Source organism: Thalassophryne amazonica, chromosome 2 (assembly GCF_902500255.1).
Source record: "Thalassophryne amazonica chromosome 2, fThaAma1.1, whole genome shotgun sequence".
Taxonomy (NCBI): domain Eukaryota; kingdom Metazoa; phylum Chordata; class Actinopteri; order Batrachoidiformes; family Batrachoididae; genus Thalassophryne; species Thalassophryne amazonica.
This window is the reverse complement of record NC_047104.1, coordinates 131,691,142-131,716,343: the sequence shown is the minus strand read 5'-3', so window position 1 is coordinate 131,716,343 and position 25,202 is coordinate 131,691,142. Positions and strand designations below refer to the sequence as shown.

The 25,202-nt window shown below is 39.4% G+C and overlaps 1 protein-coding gene across 4 annotated transcripts in view; it reads left to right on the top strand.

The window, feature by feature from the left end:
- The window catches only part of crtc3 (CREB regulated transcription coactivator 3), a 129,709-nt gene that overhangs the window by 42,578 nt on the left and 61,929 nt on the right, over nucleotides 1-25,202 (top strand). For all 4 annotated transcript variants that reach the window (XM_034193439.1, XM_034193426.1, XM_034193433.1 and 1 more), the window contains exons 2-4: nucleotides 727-837; nucleotides 9,474-9,602; nucleotides 14,031-14,092. In XM_034193439.1, the coding sequence (XP_034049330.1) occupies nucleotides 727-837; nucleotides 9,474-9,602; nucleotides 14,031-14,092 (302 nt within the window). The remainder of the gene's footprint in view (nucleotides 1-726; nucleotides 838-9,473; nucleotides 9,603-14,030; nucleotides 14,093-25,202) is intronic.

Here is a 25,202-nt window from a genome sequence, read left to right as displayed (position 1 = left end):
TGGTGAATGAATGCACAGTGTGGCAAGCTGAGTTTGCTTGTCAGCTGCCATGGTGACAAATACAAAAAAAGAATTCTGGCATTGCGACCCCCTTTCATGGTTTGTGCTGCTTGTTGAAATTATGTTGAATCAAGGATCTTGAGCCCCAGCTTTAGCCTCTAGACATCTCCCTAACTTTAAGCTACTGTAAATGGTTTTTAAAAAAAATTTTTGTCTTCAGTTTTTCTTTCCAGGTGCACTCTCAGAGAGAACTTAGATTTTCCCTCAAGGCTCGTAATCAGAATTTCATTCAAATCAACCTTTTTTTTGCAGGGGTTTGGCCAACGCAAGTGTGTGTGTGTGTGTGTGTGTGTGTTTGGTAGTACAAGACTTCCTTTAAAGTTGGCAGGTCTGTTATATATTTTGTCCTTCACTGGTGCCATTGCAAAAACAAATGAATTTTCATTGCAGCTCTTTCATATGGTGGTTTGTAATTTCTATGCAAGGAATTTTATGGTAGATAAATGGAAAACTGAGTCAAAACAAAAACCTGTCTTGGTTTATTTCTTTTGATAAGAGGAGAAGGAAGGTTACGTGATTATCTGTGTGTGTTTTTATTGTAAATAATTTGCTTTTAAGCAGATGGGAAAAGCTAATTGGTACCAATCCTTAAAAAATTAATTAAATCATAAGTATGTAATTTCCTAACCCTTTGGTGTTTGTGTTTGTCCCTTTTTTGATTGACAGGTGCAGTTTCAGAAAATTCAGCAGCTTCGCTTGTCTCAGTCGAGGGCACAGTACTATGGAGGCTCCCTGCCCAATGTCAATCAAATTGTCAACACCAGCACTGACTTTCAGGTGGGATCTTATCGGTAATGTCACCGTGTCCAACAGTGACATTTCATTCTGCATCTCATTTTATCAAATGATTTATAGCAGGTTATTAAGCCAAATCTTACGCTGTTTCATAGTGGAGCAGATAAGTGTGATTTCCCCCCCCAGAATTGTTCATTTGGTGATGCAAGCATCAGATTTGGCATGAATGGTCATCATAAATTGGTATTTGAGAAAAAAGTGCTAACCACTTGAAAATCCAATATGCCGGCCAGGTTTGGGGCAATCCGATCTGCATTTAATCATTAGTGATCGATCTCTGCTCCCCTCCACAGCATGTCTTTTTCCTGGTTCTCTCCCTCAGCCCCAACCAGTCCCAGCAGAAGACTGCCCCTCCCTGAGCCTGGTTCTGCTGGAGGTTTCTTCCTGTTAAAAGGGAGTTTTTCCTTCCCACTGTAGCCAAGTGCTTGCTCACAGGGAGTCGTTTTGACCGTTGGGGTTTTACATAATTATTGTATGGCCTTGCCTTACAATATAAAGCGCCTTGGGGCAACTGTTTGTTGTGATTTGGCGCTATATAAAAAAATTGATTGATTGATTGATAAATAATGTGATATACTTTTCAATATAATTGGAGCATTTAAAAATTTTAACCCCGTGTAATTCTTCATTAGCCCCTGCCTGGCTGTCAGTTGAAGATTCAAGATGACCAGTCTACTTTTTCAAAAGAGTAATGTCTAACGAGTATTTGTGCTGATGGCTTACAGCGGAGTGGATTGTGTGTGTGTGTGTGTGTGTGTGTGTGTGTGTGTGTGTGTGTGTGTGTGTGTGTGTGTGTGTGTGTGTTACAAGAACTAGCACCATCAGTTAGCGCAATCAAATTGTCGTCTCACCTGTGTCATTGTCCTGAGTGTGCGCGCACTCACACAACTGGGCCGGCACTTGTGCGCGCATGTACTACAAAAAAAGAAAGAAAAATAAAAGACTGTACTCCTCAGTGCAGTGAAAAAAAATCACATCAGATATTAGTCCAGCATTTCATTCTAACTTCCTGCAAACAGCCTCCAGAGGGCTTACAGCGCAGTGGACTTGTTTTGTGTGTGCGTGCGCGCCCGTTGTGTGTGTGTGTGTGTGTGTGTGTGTGTGTGACATTTAGCAATAAAATTTAGTCTATCTATGATAGCCTTTGGTCATTTATCCTCTATGAGCAGATGTTAGTGTTGCCACAATAATGAAGTTTCTAATTTTAATGTAGTATCTTGAAATTTTCTTTTGTAACGATTGTTCTTGATTCCACAAGTTTGAAAGCCCTTAGTGTCACACGTTAAAAAGGCTTACTGCATGAAAGCTGTGCAGTCTTTCGCATTTTCAATAACAATTGAAAACCACTTTTATATAAAATAAAAAGCTTTGTTTGCCCTTGCATATTTTTTTCAAATCCAACTGGTAGGTTCATCTGTTAAAATGGAAGCTGTCACCTTCTTGTTGAAATTCTTTGTAGAAGTTGCCATTTTAGTCCTCTGCTGCTTTGCCAAAGTGTTGGTAATTGGTGCTGTTTTTTTATTTTTTCATTCACTGCAAATGTGACATATTTTGAAACAGCACTCAGAGAAAGCCAGTTATGTAGGTAGTCTGTATTTGTCATAATAAACCCCCAGTATACCTCAGTCTGGCTTTATTAATGAAGAAGCAGACTGCTGTTAGGAGGTTGGGCTAATGGGTGCAGCTTGCTTGTCAAATCACTGTTACTATGCAAGCTGGTCCTGTCAGTCCTGCAGAAAATTAGTATTGAAGCTATTTCAAATGTTCAGAATCTATATGCATTAAACAAAATGATATTTTTTACTATAACTAATCTGATAGCCTCTTACACAGCAGAAATAAGCACGAGAGCAATGTCTGCATTAGCTTGCATTACATTTCTTTCTGTAACGTGTTGTTGCAGCTATCAGTGATGAAGGAAGCATGAGAAATGGGGCAAAAAAGAGTGAGTAGAGCCAGTGAGGGGGACAAAAATTGACTCAGAAAGTGAACTTGCACCATCCAAGATGAGGAAACTGTTGACAAAAAGCAGAAACGCAGCATAATCTGTGGACCTCTGTATGTGCAGTAAAGAAGTTCATTATATTGAGTTAAAGTACAAATCGGTGCATATAGTACATTAAAAAAGACATGGATAACACAATTACATGAAAACACTTATTTCCACTGTGGTCCATACATAAAACAAAAACTAAAAATAAACAAACAATAAAAACGAGAAAATGAACAATTATAACAATATTTAAAATATGTTAACAATACAAGTACACAAAAGAATACACAACCCCAATTACAATGAAGTTTGGACGTTGTGTAAAATGGAAATAAAAACAATACAATAATTAGCAAATCCTCTTCAACCTATATTCAATTGCATGCATCACAAAGACAAGATATTTAATGTTCAAACTTATAGACTTTTTGTTTTTGTGTCAGTCATGACACTCAGAATTAGCGTCCTCAATTCCCAAACTCTTATTGAGTGTTGTTAGAAGGAAAGGTGATGTAACACAGTGGTAAACATATCACTGTCCCAGCTTTTTTGAAATGTGTTGCAGGCATCCATTTCAAAATGAGCAAATATTTGCACAAAAACAAAGTTTATCAGTTTGAACATTAAATATCTTGTCTTTGCTGTATTCAGTTGAATAAAGGTTGAAGAGGATTTGCAAATCATTGTATTCTGTTTTTATTTACATTTTACACAACGTCCCAACTTCATTGGAATTGGGGTTGTAAAAAGCTAAAATTTGGTATACGAGTATATTGCCAGAAAGTTGAGGAGGAGTAGGATGATGATGATGATGATAACGATAACCATACCAACAAATTATTGTCATCATTATAACTAGATATATTAAAAAATTAAAACAGTAAATTAAATGGTAAATGGACTGCATTTACATAGTGCATTTCCATTTGAATCAGAAGCTCAAAGCGCTTTACAATGAAGTCTCACATTCACTCATTCTCTCTCTCTCACACACACAAGACATGGATAACACAATTACGCAAAAACACTTTTTTCCATTTGTGGTCCATACATAAAACTAAAAGAGTACAAATAATAAAAACAAATGTAAGGTAAGTGGAAAAATTATAACAATTTTAAAATATGTTAACAGTACATATACACAAAATAACATAAAAAGCTCAAATTTGCTGTGTAAGAAAATTAATGATGATAATAACCATACCAGTAAATTATCATTATAACTAGATATGTTACAAAATTTGAAATGATAAATACAAAATTTGAATTGATAAATAAAATAGTAAATAGACTGCATTTTCATCTGAATCAGAAGCTCAAAGCACTTTACAGTGATGCCTCACATTCATCCATTCATTCACATGCACACACATACACCGATAACAGGATGCTGCGATGCAAGGCATTCACTTCACACCAGGAGCAACTCTGAGATTAAAAACCTCCCTCAAGAGCCCTTAGTGATTGTCTGGTCTGGTTGGGGATTGAACCAAGGATCATTTTGGTCTCAAGCCCAATGTTTAAACATGAAACATAAATAGGACTGGAGTAACAGTGAAAAAGGGTAATAAATAAAAGGGTTCAGTAACTCTTGGTAAAAATTATCAAATAAAAATCAATCAATCAATCAATCAACTTTTTTCTTGTATAGCGCCAAATCACAACAAACAGTTGCCCCAAGGCGCTCCACATTGCAAGGCAAGGCCATACAATAATTATGAAACACAGTCTACGTCTAAAGCAACATAACCAAGGGATGGTCCAGGGTCACCCGATCCAGCCCTAACTATAAGCCTTAGCGAAAAGGAAAGTTTTAAGCCTAATCTTAAAAGTAGAGAGGGTATCTGTCTCCCTGATCTGAATTGGGAGCTGGTTCCACAGGAGAGGAGCCTGAAAGCTGAAGGCTCTGCCTCCCATTCTACTCTTACAAACCCTAGGAACTACAAGTAAGCCCGCAGTCTGAGAGCGAAGCGCTCTAATGGGGTAATATGGTACTACGAGGTCCCTAAGATAAGATGGGACCTGATTATTCAAAACCTTATAAGTAAGAAGAAGAATTTTAAATTCTATTCTAGCATTAACAGGAAGCCAATGAAGGGAGGCCAACACGGGTGAGATATGCTCTCTCCTGCTAGTCCCCGTCAGTACTCTAGCTGCAGCATTCTGAACCAACTGAAGGCTTTTTAGGGAACTTTTAGGACAACCTGATAATAATGAATTACAATAGTCCAGCCTAGAGGAAACAAATGCATGAATTAGTTTTTCAGCATCACTCTGAGACAAGACCTTTCTGATTTTAGAGATATTGCGTAAATGCAAAAAGGCAGTCCTACATATTTGTTTAATATGCGCTTTGAATGACATATCCTGATCAAAAATAACTCCAAGATTTCTCACAGTATTACTAGAGATCAGGGAAATGCCATCCAGAGTAACGATCTGGTTAGACACCATGCTTCTAAGATTTGTGGGGCCAAGTACAATAACTTCAGTTTTATCTGAGTTTAAAAGCAGGAAATTAGAGGTCATCCATGTCTTTATGTCTGTAAGACAATCCTGCAGTTTAGCTAATTGGTGCGTATCCTGTGGCTTCATGGATAGATAAAGCTGGGTATCATCTGCGTAACAATGAAAATTTAAGCAATACCGTCTAATAATACTGCCCAAGGGAAGCATGTATAAAGTGAATAAAATTGGTCCTAGCACAGAACCTTGTGGAACTCCATAATTAACTTTAGTCTGTGAAGAAGATTCCCCATTTACATGAACAAACTGTAATCTATTAGACAAATATGATTCAAACCACCGCAGCGCAATGCCTTTAATACCTATGACATGCTCTAATCTCTGTAATAAAATTTTATGGTCAACAGTATCAAAAGCAGCACTGAGGTCCAACAGAACAAGCACAGAGATAAGTCCACTGTCCGAAGCCATAAGAAGATCATTTGTAACCTTCACTAATGCTGTTTCTGTACTATGATGAATTCTAAAACCTGACTGAAACTCTTCAAATAGACCATTCCTCTGCAGGTGATCAGTTAGCTGTTTTACAACTACCCTCTCAAGAATCTTTGAGAGAAAAGGAAGGTTGGAGATTGGCCTATAATTAGCTAAGATAGCTGGGTCAAGTGATGGCTTTTTAAGTAATGGTTTAATTACTGCCACCTTAAAGGCCTGTGGTACATAACCAACTAACAAAGATAGATTGATCATATTTAAGATTGAAGCATTAAATAATGGTAGGACTTCCTTGAGCAGCCTGGCAGGAATGGGGTCTAATAAGCATGTTGATGGTTTGGATGAAGTAACTAATGAAAATAACTCAGACAGAACAATCGGAGAGAAAGAGTCTAACCAAATACCGGCATCACTGAAAGCAGCCAAAGATAAAGATACATCTTTGGGATGGTTATGAGTAATTTTTTCTCTAATAGTCAAAATTTTGTTAGCAAAGAAAGTCATGAAGTCATTACTAGTTAAAGTTAATGGAATACTCAGCTCAATAGAGCTCTGACTCTTTGTCAGCCTGGCTACAGTGCTGAAAAGAAACCTGGGGTTGTTCTTATTTTCTTCAATTAGTGATGAGTAGAAAGATGTCCTAGCTTCACGAAATGAATTGACTTTGGTTTTAAAAACATACTTGACATTAATTGTTGTGAAATCACTTGGTATCTCGCTCTAGGCAGTGATTGCAGTGTACTGGAATGAGTGTCCAAAGGACTTCACAGAGGGAATACTAAGGGACATTGGTATTATGGTGGGAATTTTGAATACTAATGGATGTAGTTAGGTACCATGGGGCATTACCATAAGCATGTCATATATGTAGTTCAGTTTGAGTTGTTTAAGCGCGGCTTCCACAGGCAACATATTAATGGTCTTAAATTCATTGAACCCTGTATGGTTTCTGGGGGGAGCGTGAAAAACAAAGTGAATTACCTTATTTTGAGTGGTCCATTAAGAATTCTTGAGTCTTAGTAAGGCCAGAATACCAAGATATGCTTTCATAATCAAAAATACATTGGATGAGGGCTAACGTAAGGAGTGTCTTTGTATCCATATTAAGGTTTATGCCTTTCTTTAAATGAACTTGAGTTAGGCATTAGATTTTTGATAACATTGTCAGCTATTTGGCTCCCACTCAGCGATTGGTCATGAGCAATGCCAAGATATTTCACACAAGATTTACTGGTAGTAGAATGACCATCACAGATGACATTGAGGCCCAGTACCATTCAGTCTTTGAGATGAGCCAAATAATATCTCTGTCTTTCCTAGGTTAAGCGATAGCTTGTTTCCACAAGCCAGCTACCAGGAGTCCTGAATCATTTGCATATAACAGCAATTTACATTTTGCTGCAGTGGGCATATCAGTCACTTGTATGAGGAACAAAAGAGAACCCAAAATGAATCCCTGGGGGACCCCACAGACACATTAGTCGAAGTGATGCCACTGACTTTGGCACACTACTGCCTATTAGACAAAGTAGGTGCTGAACCAGTCAACAGCAGGCTTTTGAAGCGCAGTGGTGTCCAGTTTATTTCAAAGAATACTATGCTTGCGCCGCAGTATTTCAGCAGACCTTGCTGCAGCTCCCTCATCACATTTTCTGCCAGATGTCAGGGCGATGTTCCCAACCATATCTGATAAATCCCGAGCCATCACTTTTGAATGAAAGCTCAGAAGCTTGGTTATCAGATATAGCAGCGTTGGGGTCGCCCATTGGAATGTTTCTGCCTTTGCTAAAATGTGCATCACATGCCGAGAAATGCCAAATAAAACATTTTCAAGAATTGCACCGAGCGAGAGGTATAATTAGCAACAAAATACATCAGCAGCCATTAATTATTACCACATATGCACGGATAGACTGACATTCAGGAATACTTTGTGTTACTAACTGCGACGTTAAATAATGTGTAACATGTCCTTTAAAAAACAGAAAAGCCCCCCTACACTGGTTAAATCACAGTGTAGGGGTCCCCTATGCTCAACTACGCTGGCGAGAACTCTGCCGGCATATTTAGTCGTGCTGTATGTTATCCAAAAAAGCTTCTCTGTTGCACTGTGTTTGTAGCTGTTTCAGCTGTATGAAAGGGTCCAGGTGAATGCGCCCTTGTTAGATGAGAGAATGGCTCTTTGAGGCAGACTTTGACTTGATCCAAAATTGTTCCTTATTTGGAAAAAGAAAAACAGCTTCGTTCTTGAAGTCCATTCACTTCCCCTTCTGGGACTTGAACTCCAAAAACTAAGTTGTTTCTAGATTCCACTTCATGATAGTCTTTTGTTAGCACACCTTCACTCAGTTAAATGAATGAACTGCATTTAATATAAAACGGAAGCTCTGAGTTTACAAATGGTATCAGTAAGATTTACAAACCCAGTCTGCATTCATTTTACAACCCCAATTCCAATGAAGTTGGGACATTGTGTAAAATGTAAATAAAAACAGAATACAATGATTTGCAAATCCTCTTCAACCTATATTCATTTGAATACACCTCAAAGACAAGATATTTAATGTTCAAACTGATAAACTTTATTGTTTTTGTGCAAATATTTGCTCATTTTGAAATGGATGCCTGCAACACGTTTCAAAAAAGCTGGGACAGTGGTATGTTTACCACTGTGTTACATCACCTTTCCTTCTAACAACACTCATTAAGCGTTTGGGAACTGAGGACACTAATTGTGAGTGTCATGATCGGGTATAAAAGAAGCATCCCTAAAGAGGCTCAGCCATTCACAAGCAAAGATGGGGCAAGGATCACCACTTCGTGACATATCACTACATAAATAACATCTACTCCACAAAAGACTGTGTGGAAAAAAATACCAGAATTGAAGTGCTCTGTATATGTTGAAATAATTGACATCCAAATTAATTGGTATTTCACTGTCTGTTTTGTTGCTATTAGCAAAATATTTCTGGCCTGGCCAACGTTCTCATTAGCCTTGCGGTCAACCAGGCTTTTCATACTGCAGGGAAATACCACATTTTTAAGCAGTGGACTTGTTGTTTTTGCACAGTTTATCAAAATAAAATAATATTTTTCATTCCTAATTTGTCTGCTACTCATTCTGCTGAGAAAAAAAAGCCATGAGAAAATCGTATCCTGAACTCAGAATCACAAATCGTATTGAATCATGAGTTGTGTATCCTTACATCCCTAATGGGCACCTAATCAATATTTATGTGTATGTTACAAGTTAAGTGTAGATTTCACCAGCTTGTCATCCTCATCTAAAATGTTATTTTGATGGCAACACATTACTTTCCATTAGGTTGTGAGTGACTGGACCTTTAACTTTCATAAATGACATCAGTTGACTTGCAGTACCTCTGTGTTTTCCTAATTTCAATCAGAATCAAAAATTAGATGAAAACATGAAGATATAGACTCAGCTGTAGATGATAGCTATAGATGTAATATTGCTGGTTACTAAATTAGAATGTTTTAATTATATTTGAATATATGATTGCAAAATGTCTCACTTCCTCACCCACAGACTGTTGAAACTCCAGTGTAATTTGTGACATGTTTGTGTTTGGAAAGGTGCTAAAGGAATGCAGGCCACTTACCGTTTATTGTTTACATCTTTTTCTTTTGTGTTTCACAGAGTGGCTTCCCTTCGGGCTTGGATTCAGTCAGAGGTACTCGCCACCATGGATTAGTTGAGAGGGTCCACAGGGACCGTAACCGCATCAACTCTCCCCACCGGCGGCCCCTTGACAAGCACGGACGACAGATATCCTTCCAAACATAAATCTGCAAACATCTCAATTCCCAGATTACGTTAACACATCATCATTGTGGGATGTTGATCTCTGTTGTGCATATGGGGTGTTGTTGCTGTCAGATGGTTAGTTTTCTAAATGCTGGTTTGTGTTGTAGGTTGATTACCACAGGAGCAGTTAGTAGAAGATGCAGCAGTTATATAGCCACAAAACAGAATTGGTCAGTATTGTGATTTGGAAAATTACAGAGTTGAAAATTCATTTATGCTTAATGGACATAGACAGGAGCTCTTATTTTTTCAGTGCACTTTGAATGCAAGCTCAAGTTTTTGCAGGTACAGTTCGTCCGGAGATGAAATTGTTTATTGTTTATATATATATATATATATATATATATATATATATACAGGAATTTCATGAAATTATATAGATATTTCAGTAAATTCATAAAATCTATGAATTCATGAAATCTCTGCCCCCAACCCCTTGATGTTCCACTTTTAAAGACGTGTTTTGCAAATAACAATAATGATAAAATTAACCAGAAATGTGGTTCTGAGTTGACTCTGTTACTCGAAAACTGAGACATATGGCAAAGACCTGCAATACACAATACAATTCATTTATGCAGGAGAAACAATTTCACCTTTTCATATACAGTAGTGTTCAGAATAATAGTAGTGCTATGTGACTAAAAAGATTAATCCAGGTTTTGAGTATATTTCTTATTGTTACATGGGAAACAAGGTACCAGTAGATTCAGTAGATTCTCACAAATCCAGCAAGACCAAATATTCATGATATTCACACTCTTAAGGCTATGAAATTGGGCTATTAGTAAAAAAAAAAAAGTAGAAAAGGGGGTGTTCACAATAATAGTAGCATCTGCTGTTGACGCTACAAACTCAAAACGATTATGTTCAAACTGCTTTTTTAGCAATCCTGTAAATCACTAAACTAGTATTTAGTTGTATAACCACAGTTTTTCATGATTTCTTCACATCTGCGAGGCATTGTCACCCCACAAGTTCTCAATTGGATTTAGGTTCGGGGATTGGGCAGGCCACTCCGAAACATTAATTTTGTCGGTTTGGAACCAGGATTTTGCTCGTTTACTAGTGTGCCTGGGGTTATTGTCTTGTTGAAACACCCATTTCAAGGGCATGTCCTCTTCAGCATAAGGCAACATGACCTCTTCAAGTATTTTGTCATATCCAAACTGATCCATGATACCTGGTATGCGATATATAGGCGCAACACCATAGTAGGAGAAACATGCCCATATCATGATGCTTGCACCACCATGCTTCACTGTTTTCACTGTGAACTGTGGCTTGAATTCAGAGTTTGGGGGTCGTCTCACAAACTGTCTGTGGCCCTTGGACCCAAAAAGAACAATTTTACTCTCATCAGTCCACAAAATATTCCTCCATTTCTCTTTAGGCCAGTTGATGTGTTCTTTGGCAAATTGTAACCTCTTCTGCACGTCTTTTATTTAACAGAGGGACTTTGCAGCGGATTCTTGCAAATAAATTAGCTTCACACGGGTGTCTTCTTACTGTCACAGCACTTACAGGTAACTCCAGACTGTCTTTGATCATCCTGGAGCTGATCAATGGGTGAGCCTTTACCATTCTGGTTATTCTTCTATCCATTTTGATGGTTGTTTTCCGTTTTCTTCCACACGTCTGTTTTTTTTTTGTTCATTTTAAAGCATTGGAGATCATTGTAGATGAACAGCCTATACTTTTTGCACCTGTGTATAAGTTTTCCCCTCTCTAATCAACTTTTTAATCCAACTACGCTGTTCTTCTGAACAATGTCTTGAACGTCCCATGTTCAACAGGTGCTGGCTTCATCCTTAAATAGGGGACACCTGATTCACACCTGTTTGTTCCACAAAATTGACGAACTCACTGACTGAATGCCAAACTACTATTATTGTGAACACCCCCTTTTCTACTTTTTTTTTTTTTTTTTTTTTTTTTTACTAATGGCCCAATTTCATAGCCTTAAGAGTGTGCATATCATGAATGCTTGGTCTTGTTGGATTTGTGAGAATCTGAATCTACTGCTACCTTGATTCCCATGTAACAATAAGAAATATACTCAAAACTTGGATTAATCTTTTTAGTCACATAGCACTACTACTATTCTGAAGACTAGTGTACAGTTTGAAGTTGGTCCCACCATAATAGTTGTTAGTTCACTGAGCTCGTTTTGTAAGTGTTCAGATATCCAGTTTGGCAAGATTGTTCCTCTCTTACTAAACTTCTGAATAAACTTGTTCTGCCCAGTTATTTTACATTTGTGTACATTTTAAAAGACTCATCCCAATTGTTTTGAAAGGTGAAGCACGATGACATTGCTCCATTGTCTGTAAATCAGTCTCATCCCTATTGTTGATTTCTGCAGGGCCTCTCTGCATTCTCCAAGGACAGTGGGCGGCCTCATCTGCCAACCAGTTTCTTTTGTCACAATTTTCAGCACCCAATTCCTAAAAAACTACTTTTACAAGACGCTTTTATTAGAGGTTGTCTTGTAAGTACTGGGTCTGTGACTGTCAGCAAGACAAAACGCGCACGGTTTGAAGTCTTCGCATTCTACTGACATTGCTAGGAGCTCTGCAGTCAACAGTAAATTATAATGCATTCATTGTTTTATTGACTGTCATCAAAAAGGCAGCGCCGTTGTTCACATTTGGCATTCAGCGTGCTGGTGCTTACTGCGTAGATGCTTTCTTTAGAGTTTTTGTTACTGTATTTATTTTTAGTGGAGTGGTCATTCCACCACACCCTTAATCTATTTTTACATTTAAAGAAGAAGAAGAAAAAAGAAAAGGCAGGGAATGTCTTTTGGACATGCAGACTGACGTCACTTTTACATTAGGAGGTACCTGTCCGTTTCCCATGAGGTTCTGTCAGATAATGTGAAAATCTCAATTCTGAACAAAATAGGACGCCGCAGTCTCATTTGAACCCTGTGTGATATCGCAATATTTGACCACTTATGGGGACAGCTGCCGCCATTGTGCAATATATACACAGCATAACTTGGTGTACTGTTTTGTTTTTGGCTGCAATCATTGAAGCAATTGCGAAAAGTGTTTTTTCAGTTCCCAGTAGAGACGGGAAGGTGAGGCAAATGGGAGACGTTGTGTTGGTAAGTGTTAGCCTACACAGCTAAAGCCTGGTTCACATGACAGGATTTTAAAATTATCTTTAGGTATCCAAAACCTGAGAGACCATATACGTGAAGATAAAAAAAATCATAGATCTAACAGTGTTGGTCGTACAGTGTGTGGTGTTCAGCCACACGGTAAGGACAACAACGCCACACACGGACAGATTTCACACACGAACATTCCCAGTTCAGACAGGAAATCTCACAAAATCTCTCGAGATTAAACGTGACTTCAGAGTAAACAAATGGAGATACTTTGTGGACTATTTAAAACAGAGGGAAAAAACAATACAAAAAGAAAAAGAAAAGGCGTTCTTTAAAGGAGTGGAGACAGCGTGACCACTGGACTTTCTGGTAAGTCAGAACAGCTGTTTTGATTTTATTTTCCCCTCTGTACGTCCGTCACCTCGCTTTCTGATTGGCTACATGTCACATTCAGCAGGCTGTGTGCACGTTTGTGGTCGGAGGACACCACACATGCTGCGACATCGGGCCAAAAAAAATCCAACATGTTGATAATCCCCGATTTGCGATCGGAGCACTCCAGACGTCCTTCCGAGCAGATCAGAGCGCCCTGAACACACCACACATGGGAGGAATATCTGATAAGATTATCTTTAGCGTCATCACGATTGTCGGGCGTCCTTAAGATTGTCGGAAGGGGAAGATCGGGTCCAATATCGGCCTTATTATCCTGCCGTGTGAACCAGGCCTAACCAGAGTTGCTACGTTCTCTTGCCTGCAAAACCTCCTCGACATATTTGTGCTCCGGGTCATAAACAAACCACAGCACGTGTACACTTTCCCACTGCATCATCACTTTTTCTTTGCATTTTCACTTTGTTTGCCCAAAAACTCACTGAAAATGCCATGCTTCTGTCCCCTGAAATAGAGAAATTCCGTCTCATGCGTCATATTTTACCCCTTTAGCGCCCGCCCACAAACAAGACTGCAGTGCCCATTTGGAAAATGTATTAAATTCAAAACAAAAAGAGCTTCTTTGTAAATACAATTATTATAGAGATAAGACTGTTCTCTGTATGTTGTCTGATGTAACAGACAACTTAAAACAGAGTTACAGACAAGCTTGACAGTTGTGAATCATCAATTCATATGTCTTTATGAAGCAGACACCAACCTTTGTAAAATCCTGGACCAGATTGATCCCCCAGCTTGGGACATCCTGTTTTATGTGTAATATTATTGTCACTGGTAATTATTCATTTGCACAAGTATTGTCCTTGACTAAAGCCCACATAGAGAGCTCTCCATATGGTGCAGTGTACCTGTCCCCACCTCCTGACAACAACTGGAGAAGGTGAGTGTTACCTCTGGTTAGCTGCTGACATTGCCTTCATCCTCCAGTTATGTTACCTTTTTAAAAAGTGTGTGTTTTCTTCATTCCAGCCTGTTTATTGTCATAAGTCTCAACATACCTGTTAGTACTTTTCATGTTCCAGACTTCTTGATGAAGCTCTGATCACAAATGTATTCAGTGGCTATTGATGGCAGAATTTGGTGAAGGTCATGAGTGGATGCTTTGTAGGTCATGCCCAACAGCAGCCGTCCCACTGTGTAGTGATTTTATATTCTCACAGCACCACTGCCTTATCACATCTCCACCTTGTTGAGAGGAATCTTTCTGAAACACAGTGCTAGACTAACTCCCCTGAATTCGGGCAACAAGAATAGTTTTTCGAGTTCACCTGACTGGTTGTGACTACACAATGCAATAAATGTGTTAGACTGCTTTTCCAGTTTTTAAAGGGGATGAGTTATGGCCCTGTGATCAAAAGCTCAGCCAAACCACTCCTTTCTCTCTTTTACTCTTCCTCTGTTTCTACTGCTGCCTTTGTGTGCGAGCCTGGCCGACTGCCAATCACCCAGCCCCGTCGTCTTCCAGGACAGCAGACAGGCGTTTGCCAGACTCCATGTAGAGCGCACAACAGCTTGAAGCTGTAGTAGTGAGTAAGGTCCTTATCCTTGTCGACAGCCCAAAACAGGTTGGCTGACTAGAGCAATCATGTCAGTGTTCTCAGATGTTGCAGACCTTCTTGTTCTGTTGCATCACATTTAGTTGTATTTTTTCCTGTTGCATGATTCTGTGTGAAAAACAAGAAGCATAGCTGACAATCTTTTAGTTTGATATTGATATTGCTGTAGCGAATCTTTAACAGAAAATGTATCTTGAGGGATGCTTCTGTCTTCTTCTTCTTTGTCTTTCGGCTGTTCCCGTTAGGGGTCGCCACAGCAGATCAATCGTTTCCATCTCACCCTGTCCTCTGTATCTTCCTCTGTCACACCAACCACCTGCATGTCCTCTCTCAGCACATCCATGAACCTCCTCTTTGGTCTCCCTCTTCTCCTCCTGCCTGGTGGCTCCATCCTCAGCATCCTTCTCCCTATATACACTGGGTCCCTCCTCTGCACATGTCCAAACCATCTCAATCTCGTCTCTCTGACTTTGTCTCCAAACCGTCCCACCTGAGCTGTCCCTCTGATATGTTCATTCCTAATCTTGTCCATTCTTGTCACTTCCAAAGAGAATCTCAACATCTTCAGCTCTGCCACCTCCAGCTCTGCCTCCTGTCTTTTTGTTAGTGCCACTGTCTCTAAACCATACAACATAGCTGGTCTCACTGCTGTTTTGTAAACTTTCCCCTTCACCCTTGCTGATATTCTTCGGTCACAAATCACTCCTGCCACCTTTCTCCACCCACTCCACCCTGCCTGCACTCTCTTCTTCACCTCTCTACCACACTCTCCATTACTTTGAACAGTTGACCCCAAATATTTAAACTCATCTACTTTCACAACTTCTACTCCTTGTAACTGCACTATTCCACTGGGCTCCCTCTCATGCACACACATGTACTCAGTCTTGCTTCTACTGACTTTCATTCCCCTTCTCTCCAAAGCATATCTCCACTTCTCCAGACTAGACTCAACTTGCTCTCTACTCTCACTACAGATCACAATGTCATCTGCAAACATCATAGTCCATGGGGACTCCTGTCTGATCTCATCCGTCAACCTGTCCATCACCACTGCAAACAAGAAAGGACTCAGAGCTGATCCTTGGTGTAATCCCACCTCCACCTTGAATGAGTCTGTCATTCCGACTGCGCATCTCACCGCTGTCACACTATTCTTGTACATGTCCTGTACTACCCTAACATACTTCTCTGCCACTCCAGACTTCCTCATACAATGCCACAACTCTTCTCTTGGCACCCTATCATAAGCTTTTTCTAAGTCCACAACCACACAATGTAACTCTTTCTGTCCTTCTCTGTACTTTTCCAACAGTATTCTCAGAGCAAACATTGCATCTGTAGTGCTCTTTCTCGGCATGAAACCATATTGCTGCTCACAGATCTTCACCTGTTTTCTAAGCCTAGCTTCTACTACTCTTTCCCATAACTCCATGCTGTGGCTGATCAGCTTTATGCCTCTGTAGTTACTGCAGCTCTGCACATCACCCTTGTTCTTGAAAATAGGAACCAGCACACTTCGTCTCCACTCCTCAGGCATGCTCTCACTTTCCAAGATTTTATTAAACAATCTGGTTAGAAACTCTACTGCCATCTCTCCTAGACATTTCCATGCCTCCACTGGAATGTCATCTGGACCGACTGCCTTTCCACTCTTCATCCTCTTCATAGCAACCCTCACTTCTTCCTTGCTAATCTCTTGTACTTCCTGATTTACTCTCACCACATCATCCAGCCTTTTCTCTCGCTCATTTTCTTTATTCATCAACTCTGCAAAATATTCCCTCCACCTTCTCAGCACACACTCCTCACTTGTCAGCACATTACCATGTGCATCTTTTACCACCCTAACCTGCTGCACATTTTTTCCAGCTCTGTCCCTTTGTCTGGCCAATCGGTACAAGTCCTTTTCTCCTTCCTTACTATTCAACTTCTTGTACAGCTCACAATATGCCTTTTCCTTTGCTTTTGCCACTTCTCTTGTCGCCTTACACCGCATCTCCTTGTACTCCTGTCTACTTTCTTCATCTCTCCGACTATCCCAAAACTTTTTCGCCAACCTCTTTCTCCTTATGCTTTCCTGGACCTCTTCATTCCACCACCAAGTCTCCTTGTCTTCCTTCCACTGTCCAGATGTCATACCCAGTACTGTCCTAGCTGTCTCCCTCACCACATCTGCAGTACTTTTCCAGTTGTCCAAAATTGCTTCCCCTCCAACCAGTGCTTCTCTCACCTGCTCGCTAAATTTCACACACCGGTCTTCCTCCTTCAGCTTCCACCATCTGATCCTTTGTTGAGCTCTCACTCTCTTCTACTTCTTACACTCTCCACCACCTCATCTAACACACTCCAGAAATCTTTCTCCTTCATCTCACAACCAACCTGTGGGGCATATGCACTGATGATATTCATCATCACCCCTTCAATTTCCAACTTCACACTCATCACCCTGTCAGACACTCGCTTAACCTCCAACACACTTTTACCATACTCTTCCTTTAAAATGACCCCAACACCATTTCTCTTCCTGTCCTCACCATGGTACAACAACTTGTACCCACCGCCGATGCTCCTGCTCTTACTTCCCTTCCACTTGGTCTCTTGCACACACAATATGTCTACCTTTCTCCTCTCCATCATATCAGCCAGCTCTCTCCCTTTACCAGTCATACTACCAACATTCAAAGTCCCCATTCTCATTTCCACCCTTCTAGTTTTCTTCTTCTCCCGCTGTTTGTGGCAACGTTTTCCTCCTCTTCTTCGGCGTCTTCACCCAGCAGTAGCCCAATTTCCACCGGCACCCTGTTGGGCAATAGCACCGGTGGCGGACGTTGTTAACCCGGGCCGCGACCGATCCGGTATGGGAATTCGATTCTGAGTCTGCATAGTTCGGTTGGCTTGTTTTACGCCGGATGCCCTTCCTGACGCAACCCTCCTCATTTATCCGGGCTTGGGACCGGCACTCAGAATGTACTGGCTGCACACCCCATGTGGCTGAGTTATGCTTCTGTCATTATGGGAAATGTAAACTTATATCATGTGCGGCTATCATTCAGACACTTCATGAACATTAGCCTTTTCTACAACAATGCAAAGACCTGTTAATTTTATCCCCTGCTGGCCAAAGCCCCTAAGGGGGGGATTACATTGTGGCTCTGTTTGTCGGTCGGTCGGTCGGTCTCCCCCGTGGGTATAAGCGTTCTGAAATCAACTCCTCTCACACGTTTAGAAATAATTTTGTGAAACTCGGTTCAAGTCCTTGTTATAGGTTGTTAATACACATTATCATATCATTCAAGTTGGGCCCATTTTACCACTTGATTAAAAAATCTAGACTCTGTCATTTTTGTGCTTGAGTGCCTGCATTCTGAAATCAACTCCTCTCACATTTTCAGTAGGAATTTCAGGAAACAGTACAATTCCTTGAAATGTTATCAGAATGTAGCAAGCACTTGTACCAAAGCAGCATTTGCCAGTGGGGGGAGGGAGAAACACTGTGCTCTCAGAGCACTGTTGTTATTGTCATTGGGCATACGGTGCATTTGGAAAGTACTTTCTTGGCGCACTTTTGGCAGCAATTACAGCCTCAAATCATCTTGAATATGATGCCACAAGTTTGGTGCACCTACCTTTGGGCGGTTTTGGCCATTCCTTTTTAGAGCACCTCTCAAGCTCCCTCATGTTGGATGGGGAGTGTCGGTGCACAGCCACTTTCAAATCTCTTCAGAAATGTTCAATCAGATTCAGGTCTGGGCTCTGACTGGACCACTCAAGGACATTCACAGAGTTCTCCTGAAGCCACTCCTTTGATATCTTGGCTGTGTGCTTAGGGTCATTGTCCTGCTGAAAGATGTACCATCACCCCAGTCTGAGGCCAGGAGTTCTCTGTTGTAGGGATGGGACCGATCTGATCCCGGATCGGTATCGGGTTCCGATACTGACATAATTAACGTATCAGAAAATACCGAGCCAACCCGCGGCATTTTCTGATACCATAGAAGAGCCACTGTGAATCCTCTCAACTGCTGTTGTTTGCTCTCTGCTTGTTTCCTGCCAAGTCTGGAGGAGGGGAGGGGGAGGTTTTCTGAAGCTGGGCTGTGTGAGAGAGCTTTGTTCCACAGTGTTCTGGCTGCGGTTAGCGGCAAATTTCTGCCCGGCTCTCGGGTTCAAATTGTCTGTTCATCAAGCAAGGATTTTTTCAAAAAATTAACTGAATTGTTGCTGAAAATGTGTACTATAAAGTTAGCTGCTTCACTCTCCCGAGGCTGTCAAACACTATGAAATGCCAGCTCAGCGTGCAGCCGTGTGAGTGTCGGTGATGATACATTTATTTTACAGTTGAAAGGCTTCGTGTTTCCAAAAAGTTTCACATAAAATTTCCTAAAATTTTTACAAAAACAAATTCAGCAAGGTAACATAAAATATAAGAGCAGAAAAGAAAAAAAAACAAACCTGAAGCACTTTAGAAAAATTAATATAGAATTAAATACAGTACCATAATTATTAATAATACAACTAGGGATGGGTATTGATAAGATTTTATCTATCAATGCCATTATCGATTCTGCTTATCGATCCAATTCCTTATCGATTCCCTTATCGATACCTCTTGTGAATTTTGTACTAAAAGTCGGCTTTACAGGTTTTCTATGTATTTCATTGAGTCTTAAAGTAAATAAATATGAAATTGGTCACTGTATCCTTGATCTCTGGACATAAATAAAAATAATCAAAACGGTGCTTCGCTTTGAAGTTATTTATTCCGACTGGACTCTATCATTCTAACTTGACTAGGCAGAGAGCCGCACAGCATTTGGAGCTGTGTGAACAGAACGGAGGACGATTCTCGTTTCTTTCTCACAACAAGACTGGAGTCCCAGTTAGTAACTTTAATCTGCACAAAAGTGACTCACGATTGACATTCAGTGATGAAAGTGGTGAAAAACAAAAAAGCTGAAACCCAAAATTATTCCAACACCACCTGCATGAAAATGTTTGAATTCTAGAAGCTCTGAAATCCAATCTGGGACTATTCCAGATGAGAGAAAAAAAAAAACAACTTTCCTTATTCAAATTCATTCCAGTAGTATTCTGCTCTTACTAGGATGCAGCAGTTTTCTAGCTTGGCAGATAGTTCTGGAGGAAATCACTGAAGAAATTAACACATTGAAAATATGGTTTGACCGAAACGAACTGTCATTAAACTTAAGACAGGGATGAAGTGGAGTTGTAAGAGTCACTAGGTGTTCACAGGAAACATTTATTTATGTGTATGTATGTATTTATTTATGTTCATTATTAGTTGGTTTTATATTTTCTGTTGTGTTTCTATTCAGGTTCTTTTTGTCTCTTTCTCTAAAATTGTATATAATAACTAATCATTAGATTATTAATATATAAACAAAAATAAATTAAAAAAAATTACAATTTGTAATACATTTGACTCTTTTACGCAACAAACGCTTATTATACAGAAAACAAATGCACCCGAACGTGATAACAGCTGCAACAGCTTAATGCTAACTTTAATATTGAAAATGCCATAGACATGCTAACGCGTTAGGATCGCTCCTGTTTTTAAGTTATAAAATACATCTATAAACTGTTTCAGAAGACCATAACAGGTCGGTTTAACATAAAAAAAAAGGTAAATAATACTCACAGACGTATGCTCTTTAGGGTTTTAGCGGGGGAAAATTAAGATAAAGCGAAAGGGGGGGAAAAAAATGAATAAACGAAGCAATAGATCGAAGCACTGCTTCAATCTGCGAACCACTGCTTTGATTGGTTCAAGGTTCAAAGCAAAGCCTTGCTGCAGAAAAGTTGATTACGGACCCGCTGCAGGGTTTGTAATCAATGTAGAGAAATGATAATTTTCCTGACAAACACCCCCCAAAACAACGGCCACTCTGAAGGACCGATAACGGAATCATTAACCAAAAAGCTTACTGATGTCGATGGATCGAATCATTTCTTAATGATACCCGAAAGGAACCGGTTCTCAATACCCATCCCTAAATACAACCATAAGTTACATTAATTACATTATCATTCTTCATACTTGATTCATAAATTTCTGTAATATTTTAGGTTTAAACATGTTTTTAAATAATGAAAGTGAAGTACACCTTTTTAATTCATTATCACAACTATTCCATAAAAGTACACCTTTTTAATTCATTATCACAACTATTCCATAAATTAACACCTCTTACAGAAACACATCTTTGCTTTATATTTGTTCGTATCTTAGATTCTTTGAAAATACTTGTTCTCTTCAAATCATATTGACTCTCTCTGATTTCAAACAGCTTCTGAATATTGCGGCAAAGTAAATTATTGTGTACTTTATACATTATCTGTGCCATTTTAAATTTCACTAAATCATAAAATTTAAGGGCATTACTGTCAATAAACAAAGTGTTAGTTGGTTCCCTGTAATTTGATCCATTAATAATTCTTATAGCTTTTTTTGCATCCTAAAAATAGGAAGTGTTGGTTTTATATATATTACCCCATATCTCTAGACAATAAGTAATATCTGGAAGTAATAATGAACAATAAAGTATAGTGACTTTTTGTTAAGGACATCCTTTACTTTATAAAGTATAGCAATAGTTTTTGACATTTTAGATTTTACATTATTTATCTTTTCCGGATGCCCCCTGGACGCCTCGCTGGAGAGGTGTTCCGGGCATGTCCCATTGGGAGGAGGCCCCGGGGAAGACCCAGAACACGCTGGAAGGATTACATCTCTCGGCTGGCTTGGGAACGCCTTGGGGTTCCCCCGGAGGAGCTGAGGGAGGTGTGTGTGGATCGGGAGGTCTGGGCGGCTTTGCTTGAGCTGCTGCCCCCGCGACCCGACTCCGGATAAAGCGGAAGAAAATGGATGGATGGATGGCATTATTTATATGAGGTTTCCAACAAAGCTTATGATCGATTGTTACTCCAAGAAACTTATTTTCATACACTCGTTCAATTTCAATATTATTAACCCTGATTACAACTGGGTTTTTAATTTGTCAAGTGCCAAAAACAATAAACTTTTTGTTCAAATTCAGAGATAACTTATTAATGTCAAACCAGTTTTTTAATATATTTAATTCCTTTTCCGCTGTAGTCAGAAGCTGTTCTAGGTTATTACCAGAACAGTAAAGAGTGGTGTCATCAGCAAATAAAACACACTTTAATAGTTTGGAAACATTACACATATCATTGATATATCCATCCATCCATCCATTTTCTTCCGGTTTATCCGGAGTCGGGTCGCGGGGGCAGCTGCTCAAGCAAAGCCGCCCAGACCTCCCGATCCACACACACCTCCCCCAGCTCCTCTGGGGGAACCCCAAGGCGTTCCCAAGCCAGCCGAGAGATGTAGTCCCTCCAGTGTGTCCTGGGTCTTCCCCGGGGCCTCCTCCCAATGGGACGTGCCCGGAACACCTCTCCAGTGAGGCGTCCAGGGGGAATCCGGAAAAGATGCCCGAGCCACCTCAACTGACTCCTTTCGACGTGGAGGAGCAGCGGCTCGACTCTGAGCTCCTCCCGAGTGACCGAGCTCCTCACCCTATCTCCAAGAGAGCGCCCAGCCACCCTGCGGAGGAAACTCATCTCGACCGCCTGCACTCAGTCTCATTCTTTCGATCAGGAGCCAAATCTCATGACCATAGGCGAGGATCGGAACGTAGATCTATCGGTAAATTGAGAGCTTTGCCCCCCTACTCAGCTCTCTCTTCACCACGATGGTCCGATACAGCGACCGCATCACTGCAGATGCTGCACCGATCCATCTATCGATCTCACGCTCCATCCGTCCCTCACTCCTGAACAAGATCCCGAGATACTTAAACTTCTCCACTTGAGGCAAGGACACCTTGGACCCAACACAGACCCTTGAGGGACTCCACAAGTTACCTTCAACTGATTTGATTTTACATTATTTAATTGCACATGTTGATATCTGTCATCTAAATAGCTTTTCATCCATGTGTATGCTAACCCACTTATACCATATCTCTCCAGTTTATTCATCAATATATTATGACCAGTAGTATCAAATGCCTTTTTTAAATGTATAAAAACATCAACAGTATATTCCTTATTATTTATTGCAGTAGAAATCTCTTCCACAAATTCCATCACTGCCATTGAAGTGGAACTTTTTGCTCTAGAGCCATACTGGTTATCACTTAAAAAAATATATATGTTTATCAATATATTTATCAGGTCTGTGAACAAATAATTTTTCTAAAATTTTTGAGAATTGTGGAAGTAATGATATAGGTCTATAATTGGTCAGTTTGTATGTTTCTCCATTTTTATAAATAGGGATAACTTTTGCTATTTTCATTTTTGAAGGAAAAATACCAGTTCGAAAAAGACAAGTTTCAAATGTATGTGAATGGTTGCACTATATACTCTATAATACTTTTAACTAATAACATGTCAAAATCAAAACAATCTGTAGACTTTTTATTCTTAAATGTTTTCACAATGTCAAGTATTTATCATTTACAGCATTAATAAACATGGAGGAGGAGTTTTTAATAATATGTTTATCTCTTTCATAATTAATTCTTGACTCGGGAATTTCTTTTGCAAGGTTATAACCAACATGTACAAAAAAATCATTAAATTCATTTACTATTTCTTTAATATTATCAATCTTAATATCTTTATTTGCTATAAAATACTCTTGATACTCCTTCCTTATGGAACCCTCTCTAATTATACTATTTAATACTTTCCATGTTTCTTGTGTGTTAGTCCTGTTCTTCTCCAATAGTGTATGATGATAATCTTTCTTACTGATTCTTATAATATTTACTACTTTATTTTTATATAACTTATATTTTGTTTCGGCATTTTTTTGTCCTATATTTTATGAATCTCTTATATAATTTTTTTTTTTTTACATGCATCCTCTATTCCCTTTGTAATCCATGGTTTATTTAAAAACTGGTGCTTTCTAGTAATTTTCACTAAGGGACAATGTTTCTCATATAATGAGATTAACGTTGACAAAAATGCATTGTATGCATTATTAGGGTTTTCATTAACAAAAACCTCAGTTAATTGATGGTGGCACTTAAAATTATTCATCATGAAAAAATTTGGAAATTTAGAACATATTTAAATGACGTGTACTGTCATTTAAGAGCTTTATTTAATATTATTCTACACTGTGATTCCTTGTAGTTGTGCCATCTTACTTTTACATCTGTCAAATTAAACAGGTTTCTACTTGAATGCTTGGATTTCATTTGCATTTGCTCACATATACAGCAGGTAAAATAGGTATATAGCATGTCACCATTTTTCTCAGTAAATATATTTCTAAAGGTGCTGTTGACATGAAGTTTTCACCAGATGTCGGTAACAACCGAAGTAATGCATACATGCAAAGGGATCAAAACAAATCAGTACAGAAATTACGTTATGTGTAATAAAATGGAATGACACAAGGAAAAAGTATTGAACACGCTTACTGAAATTTATTTACTACTTCATCCAAAAGCCTTTGTTGGTACTGAGGCTTCAAGACGCCTCCTGTATGGAAAAACTAGTATGAATTGCTCAGGTGTGATTTTGGCTCATTCTTCCACACAAACAATCTTCAAATCTTGAAGGTTCCGTGGATCTCTTCTATGAACGCTGACCTTTTAGTTCTTTCAGTAAATTTTCCATTGGATTCCAGTCAGGTGATTGGTTGGGCCATTCTAACAGCTCTATTTTTCATTCTCTGAAACCAGTTGAGCTTCCTTGGTTGTGTGTTTGGGATCATTGTGTTGTTGAAATCTCCATTCTCATTTCATCCTCATCATCCTGTTAGATGGCAACAGATTTTTATCAAGAATGTGTCTGTACATTTTTCTATTCATCTTTCCTTCAGTTATATGATATTTGCCAGTGTTGTCTGCTGAAGAACAGCCCCACACCATGATGTTCCCACCTCCAAACTTCATTGTAGGTGTGATAGTTTTGGGGTGATGTGCAGTTCCTTTTGACCTCCAAACATGGTGTGTATTACAGCATCCAAAGAGTTCAGTTTTGGTCTCTTCTGACCAGACTGTATTTTCAGAGTATTTCACAGGCTTGTGTAAATGTTGTGCAGCAAACTTTAAACAAGCTTCAACAGGTTTTTTTCTTCAGCAGTGGAGTCAGTATGTGTGCTTACAGGCCATGGTGGTTGAGTGCATTATTTATTGTTTTCACATTTGTACCTGCCCCTGGATATCTGTCTATCTATCCATCCATCCATCGACAAAAAATATAAATGCAACACTTTTGTTTTTGCTCCCATTTTTCATCAGCTGAACTCAAAGATTTAAAACATTTTCTAGTTCCACAAAATACCCTTTTCTCTCATATTGTTCACAAATTGTCTAAATCTGTATTCATGAGCACTTCTCCTTTGCCAAGATAATCCATCCCACC